At 40.2% G+C, this 17,750-nt stretch overlaps 1 protein-coding gene across 1 annotated transcript in view; it reads right to left on the reverse strand.

Moving 5' to 3' along the window:
* kif13a (kinesin family member 13A) overlaps window positions 1-17,750 on the reverse strand; it is a 42,395-nt gene that overhangs the window by 16,412 nt on the left and 8,233 nt on the right. Inside the window, exons 3-15 of the mRNA XM_079469150.1 lie at window positions 12,274-12,286; window positions 9,816-9,876; window positions 6,557-6,649; window positions 5,942-6,122; window positions 4,178-4,265; window positions 3,748-3,882; window positions 3,537-3,649; window positions 2,532-2,643; window positions 2,196-2,408; window positions 2,003-2,113; window positions 1,631-1,765; window positions 383-513; window positions 31-117 (exon numbers count right to left, since the gene is read on the reverse strand). Of these exons, the coding sequence (XP_079325276.1) occupies window positions 31-117; window positions 383-513; window positions 1,631-1,765; window positions 2,003-2,113; window positions 2,196-2,408; window positions 2,532-2,643; window positions 3,537-3,649; window positions 3,748-3,882; window positions 4,178-4,265; window positions 5,942-6,122; window positions 6,557-6,649; window positions 9,816-9,876; window positions 12,274-12,286 (1,473 nt within the window). The remainder of the gene's footprint in view (window positions 1-30; window positions 118-382; window positions 514-1,630; window positions 1,766-2,002; window positions 2,114-2,195; window positions 2,409-2,531; window positions 2,644-3,536; window positions 3,650-3,747; window positions 3,883-4,177; window positions 4,266-5,941; window positions 6,123-6,556; window positions 6,650-9,815; window positions 9,877-12,273; window positions 12,287-17,750) is intronic.

The following is a 17,750-nucleotide window of genomic DNA, read 5'->3' on the forward strand; positions in this document are numbered from 1 at the left end:
GTGATCGTGTTCACGGAGTTTGTGCATTACCTGAAGAAGTGGTTGTTTCCCCACAGGATCCGATCTCCGTGCCACAGATGAACTCTGGAGTAGATCATGGTGCCGTTTACACAAGTTCTGCGACAACACAATGACAGAACGTTTTTTAATAACCATCATCAAAAACGTTATTGCATTATAGTTTGAGTTCTGGTTATCTTTTAAATCCAAAACGATCGGATACAATGAAAATGAAGGAAGTTACATTTGATTCCATCTCTGGGAGTTTTATCTCATTTACTGGAGAGGTTTTCTTAAAAATGTTTTGGCCCCAAACCAAACACCCATCTCGGAGATGAATGAGAATTTTGAGTTGGATGTGTTCTTGACAGGTGATGTTTACCTGGCGTTGTTAACTGGTGTGAGAGTGATGTCTCCGTCAGACGAGATCTCGATCACTGAATGTTCAGACTGAATGCCGATACCAAAGAGCTGAATGTCCTGAGACGTGTCTGCACCCACACGCGTGTGATCCTATTCAACACGAGAACATCTCAACATACAACACATCACTCAACAAACCACACTGTGGTCGACTCTAAACATGACTTTTCTGACTTCAGCTGAATTTAAATGTAAATGAAATGTTATACTGAAAAAAATACAAACAATGACATTCATCACATAAAGGATAAAAACCAAACAAATAAACAAAGTGAAAATTAAAACAGAAAAATGACTTGACTGAACAAATACAATGCATGCGAAGTAAATTAAATAATTAATGTGTGAATCGCGATGATTTGCGATAAATGAGTTATTTAATTCTTTGAAAAGTAGTTTTTTAAGATAAGATTATTTTCTGTATTTATTTTTACACATATTTTGATTCTTTCAAATTTTCCTTACAAATTAAACATTATAAAAAAAAAAACACAATTATTTGTATATTTATTATAGCTTAACTTTATTTTAAAAAGATCTGTGTAATCGTATAGTTTCTTCTTCTTTTTTGTCCTATTATCACATTTATTCTTTTTATGTATGCATTTGTAATTATTGCAAGTTTGGCCCGCCCTAGTGAAGATCTATTCATGGTTTTGAGAATAAGCGCTGTCTGTTATTTTCATCTCATGTTAAATAAGCACCATGAAATGGTTACTACTATGCACTTGAACTATTTATATTTCTAAGATGACTTTTCTTTATTGCCGCCCCTTGATCTTCATCTGTTCTCAGCTGACAGTAAGAATAGTGAAGGAGAAGAAAGTGCTTGTTATCATACGTGTGGGCTCCGATGAAACAAACATCTTCACGGCCCACAGACGCCCCCGTTCCCCTCACATTAACATGCTAATGTCACATCCGCATGCACAAACAAAGAGCTGTTGTCTGGTGTTCAGAAGCCCTGCGGCTGATTCACAGACCGCCAACCAGCACTGCTCACATCTAAAGACATTCAGCTTGTGAATGAATGATGAATTACTCGTTCACAAATCTGAATGATTCATCTGAGCGGTGGTTTGAAACTTGACACAACAGAGTGATGCTTCTCCCAACTCTTCCTCTCATCATATTTTATCGTTCTTCCCTTAATCGTGTCAATTAAACCCAAATCGTGAATTATGTTAAGGATGACAGATGAATGTACCTTCAGATAATAAACCAGCAGTTCATTTAGAGCCGGATCAGCGTTTAGATTGACCAGGAAACACTTGTCGTCTCCAACCTTGATTCCTGAAGACTCCAGAGAGATGCCCATACTCTCCAACTGCTTCTGACGCTCCTGCACACACCAATGACATTCATTTAAGAAGAAATGTTGGATTTCATACTGGGAGGCCGGTTACACGAGACCAAAGTGCCATGTTTTTTTAAACGATGTGTAACGATGACACAATGACATTTATAAACACAAACTATAAAGACACATGCACGCTGCCTATGGGCCCTATTGTACACCCGGCACAATGTGGCGCAAGTGTTTTTGCTATGACTGGGCTCATTTGTGTGTGTTAAAGACCTGTGCGATCTCCTCCGTCTTTCTGAGTTTCTCCTCCCAGGTGACCGTCATCTCCTGAATGAGTTTCTCAGACTCCTGCAGTTTTTCCTTGAGCTCTGGAGCTTTAAGAGACTGATAAATGCAACACAATCCTCGTCAGATTTGCAGTAACGCGAGTTCAACACTTGTGACTTCTAAGGACATGTAATCTCACCTCGGCCTGAGAGAGCTGCACCCTCAGTTTCTCCACCTCCTCTCGGAGTTCTCGGATGATGCGTGCGTTGGGATCTTCGTTGACCACAGCGTGGTTGACGATTCTCTTTGCTCGGTCGGCGTAGCGCAGGGTGGACAGCGTCTCTTCGTAGTTATCGGCGGCTGGGCTGATGGTGGCTATCATTGCTGTTTTACTGTTGCCACCGAGATTGTCCTGAAACACAAAAAATTAAATCACACACAAAACACAAACCTTCAGCGGATTAAAGCATTTTGAAAACATTTTCCTGTTCGCAGAGTTTGTGCGTGATTTCTGAATGAGAACGTGTCTCAGTACCTTGAGCAGCCACGTCAACACGGAGTCTCTGTACGGCACAAACTTGTTTTTGCTCTTTCCTGCAGACTGATCGGCCAGAGCAGAGATCACACAACCCAGTGTGGTCAGCGACCTGAAGAGACCACACAACACGTGTCAGAGCTTCCACTGAGAGAAAGTCGATCTAAACATTTATATATTAATCGTTTAGCCTTTTAATTCGTCGAATCAGAAAGAATGTAATATAAAATATATTGATTGAATTGAAAAGCACTATCATATATTCAATTATTTAGCAAATTCACATTTTTCTTCAATACCATGCAGAACGTTATGTAAGAAAAATGGATGTAAAGTATAAGCTGCCTTGCTAAAATGCACATTGTAAAAACTATGAATTAAACGGTCACTGTGGTCAATTAGATTAAAAACGGTAAGTGTAAGAAATAAAATAACAAAAAAAGGGTTCAAGGGTTTAATTCACTTAAATAGTCATTAAAAAGGGCTCGTATTCATGAAAAATCATAGCGCAAGGAGTTGCTCCTAGTGACAAAATTTTAAGAAACGTCACAGATCAAAGAGCATACGGGTCACATGACCATAAAACATGGCGGACGCAGTATGTCCCAAAACTATTCATACTACTCCCACTCATACCGTATAGAACATACTGTTTTATTTCGGACGCAGCATGTGTCATACATAGCAACAGGGTCAGCCACGCCTCCTCACTAAGATAAAAGTCTTTCCTTGCTCAGAGTTGCTCTCAGATTGGTACTGAAGTTTTTAAGCAAAGAATTTAGAAAAGCGATGGCATCACAAGGCTGCTCCCGCTCCGCTTATGTGTGCGATGTGAAATGGGCGTTTGACCTCCCTAATGACATAACAATGAAATGAAATTTTTACGTAAAATGTAATGTTGCCTTGAACGTCCCCCGACAAACAACTGGAACCACCATCCAGTTTGTAAGTTAATATCAATGAAACAACGCTGAGTTTTTCTCTTAAGTTCAAGACTATTCTCACTTGTTGATGTTGCTTCCCTCCTTCAGTCTCTCTCCTGCAGCTCCAGTCTTAGACACACGTTCACTTCCGGCCAGATCCACCAGACTGATCTTACTCACCTTCTCGCCGGAGTTCTGCATCCCATCATAAACACAAACAGAAGATATTATATTACAACAGGGCCATATTTAACCAACAGCAGCATGAGTGTTGATGTAAACACATGACTGACCCCAGACCGCAGATCATAGAGCGTCTGTGTGAGGATGACACTGAAGACCCCATGTGACCGACTGCTCTCCTCATTCATGTTTGTAGCGGCTACTGTACGGGATTTATTCCCCTCGGACATCAGAGACTCAATGTCCTGTCAGAAAGAGAAAGGACAATGAAAACAGACAGACCAGAGAGAGAGAGACGGAACAGGATTTTAATGTATCATCATTGTGAGAATATCACCTCTATGACCTTGTCCATTATAAAATCTCACATTTGAACTCTGATGAACAAGATCTGAATCAAATAATCTGATCTGATCCATCCACATTCATTTTACATATCTATATACTTCCTTTATTTTTCTCTTGCCTAAAGAATTTTCAAAGAAAGATCCCGAGACACCAGAGAGCAACTTCTGAACACTTCAACATGCAAATATTTACCTCGAAACTCGTCACAGCCAGCTGAGACAGACCGTCCACATACGGACCCAAGACTTTATGTTCTCGTACCTTCAATGACTGTCTGCTCCTGTACACAAGAAACCACATCAATCATTCAATTCAGTTTTATTTATATAGCCCTATTCACAATGTAAATTGTTCCAAAGCAGCTTTACACAAGAAAAACTGAAAAACGGGAGATGGTAAAACGCACCACAGTGCATGGTGTTTATTTAACAAGCAAGATCCTTCTAATAATAAATGATAACTAATATCAGTAGTCTCCTGGTGAGCAAGCCAACACGGCCCTGATGCGAGGAACCCAAACTCCATTGATAAATAAATGAAGAAATAAAACCCTCGGGAGAAACCAGACTCAGCCGGGAGGACCAGTTCTCCTCTGACGTGTCACAGCTGCACTCACTGACTTTGATTCAAAGTTACCGAGTAAATGTTTATGAATAATAACGAAAGCTTATTCGTTTTACTTAGGACATGTCATTTGTTTAAACTGTTTAGGACAAATTTTGTGACTGATATCAGACAACAGAGCAATTTTATAAGCAGGCAAACGTGCAGCTATCACTTCAAACTGCAGTCATGTGATACAAGTTAAGCATTAAAAACTGAGTATTGTAGATTTAGCATTAATGTGACAAGTTGTGCGTCTTTGCTCCTGGTTGGGGATGGAGTCGCCTGGAGCTGCGATGGTCATTACAGGTAAACAGATCTCTTAAGGCATCATCAACGTTGTTAAAGACATAGTGGCTGAATTCTATACTATAAAATAAATGTATTTATTTAATTTATAATATATAAACTAAAGTTCACCAGACATATGTGACCCTAAAGCCAGTATTAAGTAGCACAGGTATATTTGTAGCAATAGCCAACAATACATTGTATGGGTCAAAATGATACTTTTGATCTTTATTTTATGGCAGAAATCATGAGAATATGAAGTCAAGATCATGTTCCATGAAGATATTTTGTAAATGTCCTACTGTAATTATATATAAACTTTACAAACTTTCACTCGCTGCTACCGCCCTTTGGGAATGACCCACTCAAGTTTGGTATTTATGTGAAGATTAGAATGTCTGCTTTCAGGATTATCTACAACGTCATAACAGCGGTAAACCCATAGACAGCGTTAAAACAAACCTGCATCATCTCGGCAAACGGCCTTATAAAGCGCCTCTGATGGACAACTTCCAAGGCCATTTTCTTAATATTTCGATTTTTTTGCACCCTCAGACTCCACCATTATCTCGGACAAATATTGCCCTATCATAACAAACCATACACCAATAGAGAGATTATTTATTCAGCTTTCAGATGATGTATAAATCTTATGACTGGTTTTGTGGTCAAGGATCACACATAAGCTGATATTGAACACATCAGCGTCCAGATGAGAGCAGACAGACGGGTCAAAAAAAGTTCTGAGTTCTCCATAACCAAAGCGTCTTGCGTACGATGCCAAAACACACAGTGATGAGAGAAAACGGCGAAATGGAGACGGAAGACCTCAGGTAATATTTCATGACTCATTCATGTAGAGCGGCCCAAAAACAGATTCACCTCCACCTCACCTAAAATATCAAAGTAAGAGACATTTCATCGAAAGACACATGCGTCTCACAGCTTCTTATGTCTGAAAATCAGAACAAAGTAAAAGTGGCCAAATTCAAGATGTAATGCAATGACGTTTAGACGTGTGAGTTTTTTGGGAATCACTGTACATCCATCCGCTCTTCTCACCCTTTGGGATCCAGCAGATCTCGGACTTTCTCGTTGTAGATCTCCATGAACGAGACCTCGACCTTGAAGGAGTGAGCCTCGCTCTGATCTCTGGACACTCTCTCAAACAGACAGCAGCACAGTCTCGGGATCAGACCCGGCTGGTCGCCGCTCCCCATCATCGAGAAGGATTTCCCAGAGCCTGTCGGACCACCAACAGAACATTTCAAAGACATGTTATGATGTTATCTCAGCCGGCAGACGTGTTCGCACAGGTCAGGTTGAGACAGCGAGGGAGTAAACCTTTTGTGACGCTTCTGCTGAAAACAGGAAATCGTGACTTCATTTGTTCAAAAGAAGATAGTTTGAGAAACGTCTCAGTGGAAGTAAATGGGGTTCGCTGTTTTGTGACGTCTTATCAACGTTATGCAAAATATCTTCTAAAGATGAATGCCTCTCCATCTCATGTACTTTTCCTTCGACATTAGACATATTTAAATGTTAATAACCTGTGTTTATATGTCAATGAATCTTATGAAACCAGTCAGGAGAATATCCATTTCACAAGACCGAAACCTGTAAAGGAATCCTGTTTTTAGGATCATTGAGATGTTTGTTGAATGTTAATGATTGTACCTGTTTGTCCATAGGCAAAAATGCAGGCGTTGTATCCTTGAAATGCATTTTCAAGTATTCCCTCCCCAAGGCACTTGAACACAACCTCCTGACCTGTGAAGCAAATAAACACAACCATGACCATCACAACCTTACGATACACATGCACCTCACCTACATCACAACCCATCGCATCTGCATTTCTCTCTCTCTTACCTCAATACTGTATGAAGAAGAATACGCCAGCAAATCATACGAAGAAAATACAAAAACACAATTCATTTGAGCAGCAGTTTGATATTTAACGCATGCGGAGTGAGACAGAGCGAGAGAGCGAGACAGAGCGAGACAGAGAGAGCGAGACAGAGAGAGAGAGAGAGACACAGAGAGAGAGACACAGAGAGAGCGAGAGAGAGAGACACAGAGAGAGAGAGTGAGAGAGAGAGAGAGAGCGAGAAGAGAGCGAGAGAGTGAGCGCGAGAGTGAGTGCGAGAGTGAGCGTGAGAGTGAGCGCGAGAGAGTGAGCGAGAGAGTGAGCGAGAGAGAGCGAGACAGAGAGAGAGAGACACAGAGAGAGAGAGAGAGAGAGAGAGAGAGCGAGAAGAGAGCGAGAGAGTGAGCGCGAGAGTGAGCGCGAGAGAGTGAGCGAGAGAGTGAGCGAGAGAGAGCGAGACAGAGAGAGAGAGACACAGAGAGAGAGAGAGAGAGAGAGAGAGAGAGCGAGAAGAGAGCGAGAGAGTGAGCGAGAGAGTGAGCGAGAGAGAGCGAGACAGAGAGAGAGCGAGACACAGAGAGAGAGAGAGAGAGCGAGACAGAGAGAGAGAGCGAGAGCGAGACACAGAGAGAGAGAGAGAGAGCGAGACAGAGAGAGAGCGAGACACAGAGAGAGAGACACAGAGAGAGAGAGAGAGAGAGAGAGAGAGCGAGAAGAGAGCGAGAGAGTGAGCGCGAGAGTGAGCGCGAGAGAGTGAGCGAGAGAGTGAGCGCGAGAGAGTGAGCGAGAGAGTGAGCGAGAGAGAGCGAGACAGAGAGAGAGAGACACAGAGAGAGAGAGAGAGAGAGAGAGAGCGAGAAGAGAGCGAGAGAGTGAGCGAGAGAGTGAGCGAGAGAGAGTGAGCGAGACAGAGCGAGACAGAGAGAGCGAGACAGAGAGAGAGAGAGAGACACAGAGAGAGAGACACAGAGAGAGCGAGAGAGAGAGACACAGAGAGAGAGAGTGAGAGAGAGAGAGAGAGCGAGAAGAGAGCGAGAGAGTGAGCGCGAGAGTGAGTGCGAGAGTGAGCGTGAGAGTGAGCGCGAGAGAGTGAGCGAGAGAGTGAGCGAGAGAGAGCGAGACAGAGAGAGAGAGACACAGAGAGAGAGAGAGAGAGAGAGAGAGAGCGAGAAGAGAGCGAGAGAGTGAGCGCGAGAGTGAGCGCGAGAGAGTGAGCGAGAGAGTGAGCGAGAGAGAGCGAGACAGAGAGAGAGAGACACAGAGAGAGAGAGAGAGAGAGAGAGAGAGAGAGAGCGAGAAGAGAGCGAGAGAGTGAGCGAGAGAGTGAGCGAGAGAGAGCGAGACAGAGAGAGAGCGAGACAGAGAGAGAGAGAGAGAGAGCGAGACAGAGAGAGAGAGAGAGAGCGAGACACAGAGAGAGAGAGAGAGAGCGAGACAGAGAGAGAGCGAGACACAGAGAGAGCGAGACAGAGACAGATGCAAAACAAACACTATCCAGCATGAAATATGTCATTTGCATATGTATTAGCAATTCACTTTGCTAATATTTGAAATGACCACAACATGACATTTAGATTTGTCAGTATGTGAATCAGCAGGCAATTTAATGTGAATCTCCTGCTTATTATCTGTAAACTGTAAATAAACTTTCCTTAAAGACATTAATTATTATTATGATGATTTCAGACACTCCATTATGGGCTTTATGAGCAGATGTTTGTGTGTATTAAACTGTAAGTATGACAGATGAGAGACACAGAACAAAATGATCCATGTAAGAACATGCAGATGATTGTCAAGATTTATGTTGGCCGACGGTCATGAACTGTTACCTAAAGATAAACACGTCTTTATTTTATTGTGTGGTTACTTTGAGACTGAAAACACACTGTCTGTCTGTACACTGATGACACAATTACTAGTATCGCTCGACCTTTTCATAGTTCCGTGGAGCAATTTATATTTATTTTCATGTAGCATCAATGTTTTAGATATATCGGTATATTGCAAATAAACAAAAACTCTACAAATTTTCACATATTTTAATTATTTCTAGAAATGTCTGTAGCACATGGAAGGTGGGATGAAGCAATGATGGGCGACTACATCTGGAACTGAGTTTGTGAGCACAGTATTTGTCCTTAATAACAAAAACGATCAAATATACACTTCTGAAGACTTATTTTTAGTAACTGTTGTGTTTAACTGTTGTTTTGAGCTCAGTATAGTGCCAGTAAAAGGGCATGTATAAAGGGTAACGCTTTAGATTTGCAAGACCTGCAGTATGCTATGAAACAATCTTTAACATTTTTGTAAACGCAGTAATAAATCAATAAAAGCCACAAATAAGCTACTGTGGATATTAAGTAAGTACGGGGTTCTTTGTTTATTATTGAAGCAAACATGAATTAAGGGGAAAGGATGTGTTCAGTTTTTGCGCAAACAAAACGGCACAAATGAAGCACGCTGACCGTCTGTCAACTGTAAATTAAAGTTAGTTAAGTTTTAACTTCAGTTTTTAATTTTATTTGACTGATTTAGGATTGTCACAAATTATTTATTTGAATTATGAGTTATTATTATTAGTTCATTTGATGAGTTTTAATGTGTTAAATCAATGTTGATCTTTTGAGACTATAATCAAGTTTTCAAGAGCGGTTTGATATGGATGTTTATATGGCATGCAGTCCCTTATAAATATTTTATTCCCCAAACTTTGCATATTGTTTCCCTTTATCTACAGATAGAGGTACATTATTGTAATTAGTTACGCTGTAAATCCTGTTTAATTACAATAAGGGCCCGTAATCTAAAGTGTAACCTATAAAAGTGTCAAAATACCATCGAGTACCGTCGATGGTAAAAGAAAGTTAACGTGATTTTGTCTGCTGATGTCAGCTGTTTCTCCCTCAAGTTCATGTTCACACCCTCAGGAACGGCACATTCAAACACCCGTGTCATTTCCTGAGCTGTTCATCTCACGATACCAAATATGACCCATAATAATCAGGGTGATGTGATTGAATTCAGCGCAGTGAGGAGAGAGGCATTGTGTCTGTGACTCACCGGCATGTTTCGGGACGTTGGACTCATCCATGGACCAGAAGCAGTGATCGAAGGCAAACACCTGCAGACACAAACACAAAAGAGTTCTGACATGTTCTGACATGAGTCTCCCGCCGCCGGTCCACCAGAGACTCGCAGACAACAGAAGAATTGATGTTTTGCAGTTTGGCAGACAGACAGAACATGATTCTGCTTGTTTCATACATAGAGGAAATCCTTTAACTGAATGAGAAAAGTCCCAGAGACTCGGCCTGTTACTCACAGACAGTCAGTTGAAACAGGAAATATAAATTGTTTAAACGTTAAGATCATTTTTGAAATAATAGAAACAGCAATGAGATTAAACGGAGAACACATGGACTTAGACGTGTCACCTTAAGAGATCTCAAACCAGGATAACAAAATGTGTGGAGGTTATCCATGTTATCTATGCTGTATTTCGACAACAGGCTTATTTTTATTCATCCTATAAAATCATTTTAGAAGAAAGATGTGACACCCAAACAAACCAACATAACTGAGATCTCCGAAAGGTCTCCTGAGCTGTGAAAGAGCAACGTCTGAGCATTGAATGATTCTCACAGAGCTGGACTTTAAGTCTTTTGTTCGGACACGGTTAATAAGAAAACATAAATCTGTAGAGATCTGTATAAATTCCTCCTTTTGGAGAGGCCGGATCCCAGAGCAACCGCGTCTGACAGAGGGACACAGAGCAGCTCGAGAGCGTTTCCTCTTCTCTCACATCACAAACTAAACAATCTTCAGATGAAAACACAGATGTGCACTTGCTCATCATCTGTTATTTTCAGGCGTTCATGAAATAGGTTTCAGTTTTTTTTCTTTTGAGCGTGCGGCAGTAATGAAGAGATATTTTATGAGCACATTTTCTCATGGTCTCTGGAGATCACCGGGCAACAGACGGAGCCGTTCGGCTGACCCAAATGTTCTGATGAAGAACACCGAGTGAGTCAGATGTTAAATTCACTGTAAACACACATGAGGACTACGTTATGTAAAATAGGTCAAAGTGTTGAGATGAATTAAATCAAGAAAAGACATTCTCAAGGTTTCATACGGGCCGACAATGTTAAGCAAATAAGAGTTTAAAAAAAGTCAATCTGCTATTTAAAAAAACTTAATATCGAACAACGCTACTAAAACAAAACATGTAAAAGTGAATGGAAAAATAAAATCATGCACAGAGATTGTTTTGGACAACATTATTAAGAGATGACTCACTGAATGTGTTTGAAGCGCTCGGTCACGCTACATCGCTATTGGTTAAAAAATACGGTTTCATGGGTACAGACTCCTCGAGCAAAACAGCAATGACAAAAAAAAGTTTCATTTAAGCATCAACTTAGTCTCAGATGTTAAAACAGAGAAAGAAATGACAGTGTAATAGTTGGAACACATGAAGCGTGTGGAGGTGTAAAATGAAGGTAAAAGAATCTGGATAAATTTGATGAGTTGTTTGAGATCGGTGAAACAAGTAATAGGTGGCAATCATAGAAAACAATTACAAAACGGAAATTTGTCAGTGTGTTGAATTTGTATTTGTGGTCATTTTCTATCTTTGTTAACCGGTGGAATGTGAGAATCTCTTTTTAGTAATGGCCTCCGACTCTTCTTCTCGGGTGATCGCAGGGATGTTGGGGATCATGGACCCCCACTAGTGTTTCAGAATTAGTCTGAGCTATAGTCTATCTGTGTGTGAAGCACAAAGGCCGTCTCTCGTCCATGAGCCGGAGGAGAGAGAGGCAACAATACAGCTTTGAGTGAATGTACACTGGCTTCTGTGTGTGTCACACGCTGTACATCTGTACACGTCTCACACCCAACATGTGTCTGCATGTGCACCGGAAATACACTCAGAAATCAGTTCATGCACAAATGCATCTTTTAATGACACTCTGGAAAGGCCTTTAAATTTCTGTTAATCTCTAAAGGCGCACTGAAGGAAAAAATGACAATGCAGCGTCTATAGTAAATAGTTTATCAATGCGAGTCGTTCTCTTTTTTAAATTTGTGTGCCTGAAAATGCACTTCCGCCTGACTATCCATCTTAGATGACGTTTGTTAGACAGTTTGGGCTTCGACTGTTAACCTGCCACCGATTCCATTTCAAAATCTTTTTTATACATCCAATACAATTGCGGAGAAAGACGAAAGCCACGCCCACTGTTTTTCTCATTAGAAATTCCACTCGGTAATGCGTCAAAATACGGAAGTAAAAACGATCGCAACTTACAGTCAACAAGGAATTTAAAGTCGGCATGCAATTAAAAAATTAAAAATTTAGTGCCAAATGTAGGGTTGGCAATCGAATCGAAAGTTACAGGTGCAGGTGTTAATCATATTAACAGTTTTCTGCATTTTTGCTGTCACACCATAGGACACATGGTACGGTTTATTAGTTAACTACACACATAGAAAACAATTAAGATGGTTCTCTTACCTTTGGCTGTTTTCTGCGTGTGAAGAGATGTGAGCGCCACACCGAGACCAGACACACACAGAGAAAAAGAGAAAACAAGACATCAGTGAACAGGTGTCATTCATTTATTATAACTTACAGTTTAGAAAAACGACGCATTAGAGTTCTCTCAGTTACTAACATCACTTTGCTCAACCGATTTCAGTTTAGCCAATAAACGCCTGTCAACTTCCCTAAACTAGTTTGTCATTGACATTTAGTGTCTTGAACACCATGTTCAGGTCACATTGATGAACTGATGTCTTTACTCATCGAGTGTGTCACTGGTGTGAACAGGTTGGTAATGCCTCCGCTGGTGCGTGAGTAGATCTGTTGTGTTCACTTCACAACAGCCGGTGGACATCCAGTCTAAAACACCCATGACAACAGAACAAACTACTTTCAAGAATCATCACTGGCAACAAAAAAGCAAAAGGATGATCAAATAAAAAAACATCCGCATCGTCTTCCACAGAATATCATCAGAGAATAACTCTCGATAGACAACGTGTGTCTCTCAAATAAAAACACACACAACACTTACGCAAAACAACATTTCACTTGCTTCATCTTGTTTGGACGTTTCATCGCAATGCATTGTGGGATTGCATCACTTCTCCAGATGACATTTTGGGCTTTTGGAGCCGACCCATGATGCCTTGAAACGCTGCTTACTCGCTTAACCTCACTACTTAAATACTCCTCAGTTTCCCACAAACGTTTTTCCTCTGAAACACTCCAACGGTCTCACGGATGACTTTCCCATACTGACATTACGTAACCGCATGTGATTTGATTACTAAAAATAAAACCTAAAAGAACACTTTAGTGCCAAGGAAAAGCAGAGAAAACATGCTGGTGCTGGTAAGACCAGAAAACCAATTCATTCAGTGAAGAAACGTGATTGTGCCGAAGCTGCCCGAGATAACCCTGAAAACATCATGAAGTGTGATATCTCTGTAGGTTACATGACGACATTCTCTGTTTCTTTTATTCACTGCTCTTAACTGATGAGAGCTGAACCCGTACACATACCTGAATGATGCCTCACTCCGTGTTATAAAAAACCTTCATAGGGATATTATCACTGACGTGTTTCTTACAGGGATGAAAATCTGTCATCATTTATTCACCTTCGAGTTTTATCCAAATCTGTATAAATGTATTTGTTCTGATGAACACAGAGAAAGATATTTGGAAGAAGCCCCCCATAGTAGGGTCAAAAGTGCCCCAGAACTGTTTGCCGTCCTACATTCTTCAAAATGTCTTCTTTTGTGTTCAACAGAACAAAAAATTATAAAGACGATATTTTGAAGAATGTAGGACAGCAACAGTTCTGGGGCACTTTTGACTACCGTTGTATTTTATTCCAACTATGGGAGTCAATGGGACGCAAAATCTGAATTCTTCAAATATTGTGTTCATCACAAAAGAATGTAAAGTATCACTTTAACTCAAAGAGTTTGTTGCACTAGGACTGTGGGACAATCTCTTGTATTTCATTTACTACAGGAGATGATTGATTTGAAAAGCCTTTAGTGGCAATGCCGAGAAAGATTCTTGACGTATTCATGAAACTTGTGTTTGTTTTTATTATAAAGCACTGGTGTGTCGTATGTAAACCCAGCACGGTCTCTGTGGATGAGAAGAATGAGTCAAATAAAACCATACAGTCTGAACAACGCTTTGCACTTTCTGTGTCACTGCTAATCTGGGCTTCATACCATTGTGCCTCCAGCCCTCATTAGTGTGCATGAGACAGACGTGCCAGAGAAGAGAGACAGAGAGAGGGGATATTGGCCACTAGCGTGTGTAGCGTCCAGCCCATAATACGAGTTGACAGGGGCAAGAGAAGCACCACGCTATAACCAATCCTCCCAATTCACCTCCACTACACTACAACGGGAAAAAACACATTCACATCGTATTTACTGAACATGCAGGACATATAAAACTAAACAAAAGCAATTAAAACAAAGAAATCATTCAAACTAATCGGTATGAATCAGATACAATGACATGTGACATACCAGACTGCACACAAATCGGATAAAAATACATTCATAAACCCTGAAACATGTAAGTGCATCGTGTTTATGACATCACCACACTGTCGCTTTCTTAGCCAATCAGAAAGCTGCATTGTGTCTCATCTGTAAGGCTTGTGTGACTCAGCTTTGGTTTTGTATTTTGATGGGACTTAAGACCTAATTGGTGAGAGGAATCATGAGGGAAATTCAAATGAAAACGAGTAAAGTAAAAGTCCGTTCGGTTTCATTTCTACTTCTACACATTTAGAAGAACTGTGACTCCGTTTCCACAACAATCTCAAAACACAAGAAACTCTATCCTGATTGATTTCATTGAAAAGGTTTTAAAACATTAGATTATCCCAAAAAATGTACTGTTATTTCATATAGACGGTTTCAATGCAACAACATAAACAAATGTGAGCATGCCCGAATGTACCTTCCAGTACACATTCACAAACAATTGAGCGCCTGTAGATTATTTCTGATAACAATGAAATGAAACTGAGAAGAAGCGTTACTTGGCTAAACTTGTCTCTCTAATATTTAGAATTTAGACGGTTATACCAAGATCAACCACCGTACGGTTTCCATAACTGCAACCGAACTACAGGACTCTTTAATAATATTAACATGCAATATAACTCAGCAACTCGTTTATTCTATACAATTATTATACAATAATATATAAATTGAATAAAATAGAAAGTTTTATTAGCCACTAGCCAGACTGGAAGTTATCTTCGGGCCAGGCGCGTGCGTCCAATGAAACGTCTATATAAGCAATTTTGTTACATTTCTAGTAAAATGATACGTAGTGTTAACATGACAATTATACTGCCACACCCACTGAATTGTTTATATTTTAACATTTCACGTATATGTCGCTGTCCACTTAATGCGTTAGATGTGTTAAATGATTGCATGCGTGCTTACTGACAGACTGCAGTGGTGCTAATCAAAACCACATTGTTTTGGAGAATCTGCATGTTTCAGACTGTGTTCCATAAGAAGTGCGTACTAATCCAAAATCCAACATGAAGAGGACATGACACGCCACATCAGGAAGGAAGAAACCTGCCCTTCCTAAAGAGCAATCAGCCTCTCAGCTACAACAAAGCTAAGACACGATGTCCATCCGCCCCACAGCACGTTCACAACTCAACATGATGTCATATATCCACCACCAATGAAGTATAAACATCAAGAGATTTTCTGAAGCATTTATTGCAAAATAACTCTAAACCAGCGGTTCGCAAACTGGGGGGCCAAAGATGGATCTAGGGGGACCCACAGATTTTGTGGCATTTTGTAAAATACAGAAATGTATCATACATTTTATGCTATCAAACATCAGAAAACCCATCAAGCAAAAGAATTGATGTTTCTGCATTGTATAATGGAATATATTTTTGGTTCAATTAAAATGATAAGTTTAAGATTATAAGTATTTATTTGGGGGGCCGCAAAGCTATGCACTCTGCAAAGGGGGCTTACAACAAAAAAGTTTGAAAAACCACTGCTCTTTACATACAAAACATTCTGACAAACTTTCGACACAATCTTTAATTTCTCAAATGTTAGAGTGAAGAAGAGGAATAATGCCGCTGTTTAGAAGCAGATCCGTCATGGGTGATAAAGGAATCAAGTGAGGACACTAAAAGGCCTGTTCTTCATGATAACAGAATGAGTCTGATTAAAAGGTCCACACGCCGTCATATCAGATGTTTCAATAACACCCCACAATATTGAAACTGTTAGTGGAACGTCACGCTTTCAGGCCGCTGTTGAAGCCGGCGGCAGCTGTCTCTGAGCAACATATCAACACACAAATCTTGACCTGCGAGTCAAACATCCACATAGACAACTGAGCAGTAATGTGTGGCTTTATGACGTATGAGCATTAGACAACAAAAGAGCAACAAGAACACATTACAACAGCGGGTAGAAGTTCATAAAAATGTTGAATGTTAGCCAGTCTCCTCCCCTGGAAGAATTCATGATGACATATTTAGTGTTGTACCGCACCCCTCTCTGACCCCGTCTCCACTGACAGATGCCCCATTGACAAATAAAGACTCGTGCTGGGATTCTTGATTTTACAGATGCATTTTGGTTATATGATTTACATAAAACTGACTACTGATGCTGCTGTGAAACTGTAACTACAAACAACTTGTCAACTAAAAAACGTTGTAAAAAGTATTGTGCAAGTATTGAACTACTAAACAAACATTATCTTATTACATTTAATCTGTGTAACAAGGCAGTATCTTTTGTAATATACTAGAGCTGTGGTTCTCATTGTAATTCCCCTTTTGGGAAGTGTGCATCGCTTTGTGGCCCCCAAATAAAGACATAGAATCTTATAATTTAAATTTACTAAAAACACATTCAGCTATACAATGATGGAAATCAATTATTTTGTCTGGTGGTCTTATTTTTCTGTCCACCCGTCCCACATTAGCAGATTTTATTGATAAAATAAATCTTTATATTCCATAAAATGCCACAAAATCTGCAGCCCCCCCGGATCCATCTTGGGGACCCCAGTTTGAGAACCACTGCACTAAACAATAAAAAGAATAAGGGTGATTTATACTATTCCAAGTAAATAAACTCTGTTAAACATGGTGTTCATCTTAAGCGTAGTCAGTGTTTATGTAGGAATGTTCTCTTGTCATTTCCTCAAGCAGTTTCTTGAGTTCTCTAGAAGCACCTTTTTTCTAAATTAATAGACATTCAGGCAGGTGTAGATACAAATATTTTAGGATCACATTCAACATTTGAGTCAAGTCTTTTTTATTTTAAAGGGACCCTTTAATGTGATAGTGGAGAACAGACAGGAAAGCATTGGATAGAGACGGGGAAGTGGGACCGGCAAATGACGCTCAAGACGGGAATAGACTTGGGTCGGGACGTAAGTACACTAGCACTATTCCCACAGGGATATTGGCGCCGAAAGTTAAAAGGAAGTAAACATGATAAACTTACATGTATGCAAAGTATTTCACCCAAAAAAACAAATCAAATGTAAATAAACAAATTCACACAATTACATAAAGCACCTATAGTGAAAATATCAGCAAATCACAATAAAAATGTTAATCTAATAAATTAAACCAAAATGAACCAGATGCGGAATAAGTTTGTTTGAGTGCATTTGCTTAATACATTTAATGTCACGGAACAGGTAGTGAAGAACCCAAGCGCAGGCAGCAATACGGGGTAAAACAGATTTTAATGAAATAACAGAAAAACAAAAACCCACGAGGGGGTAAAATCCAGGGGATAACAAAGACAGCAAAAAACAAGAATGAAAACTCACAGAGGGTAACAGAACAGGATGCTACCGCTGGGACACAGCGTAGGGATAGAGCAAACAGTTTCCACGAGGTACAAGATTTACAAGGTTTACAAGACAAACGA

Source organism: Barbatula barbatula (assembly GCF_947034865.1).
Source record: "Barbatula barbatula genome assembly, chromosome: 12".
Lineage (NCBI taxonomy): Eukaryota > Metazoa > Chordata > Actinopteri > Cypriniformes > Nemacheilidae > Barbatula > Barbatula barbatula.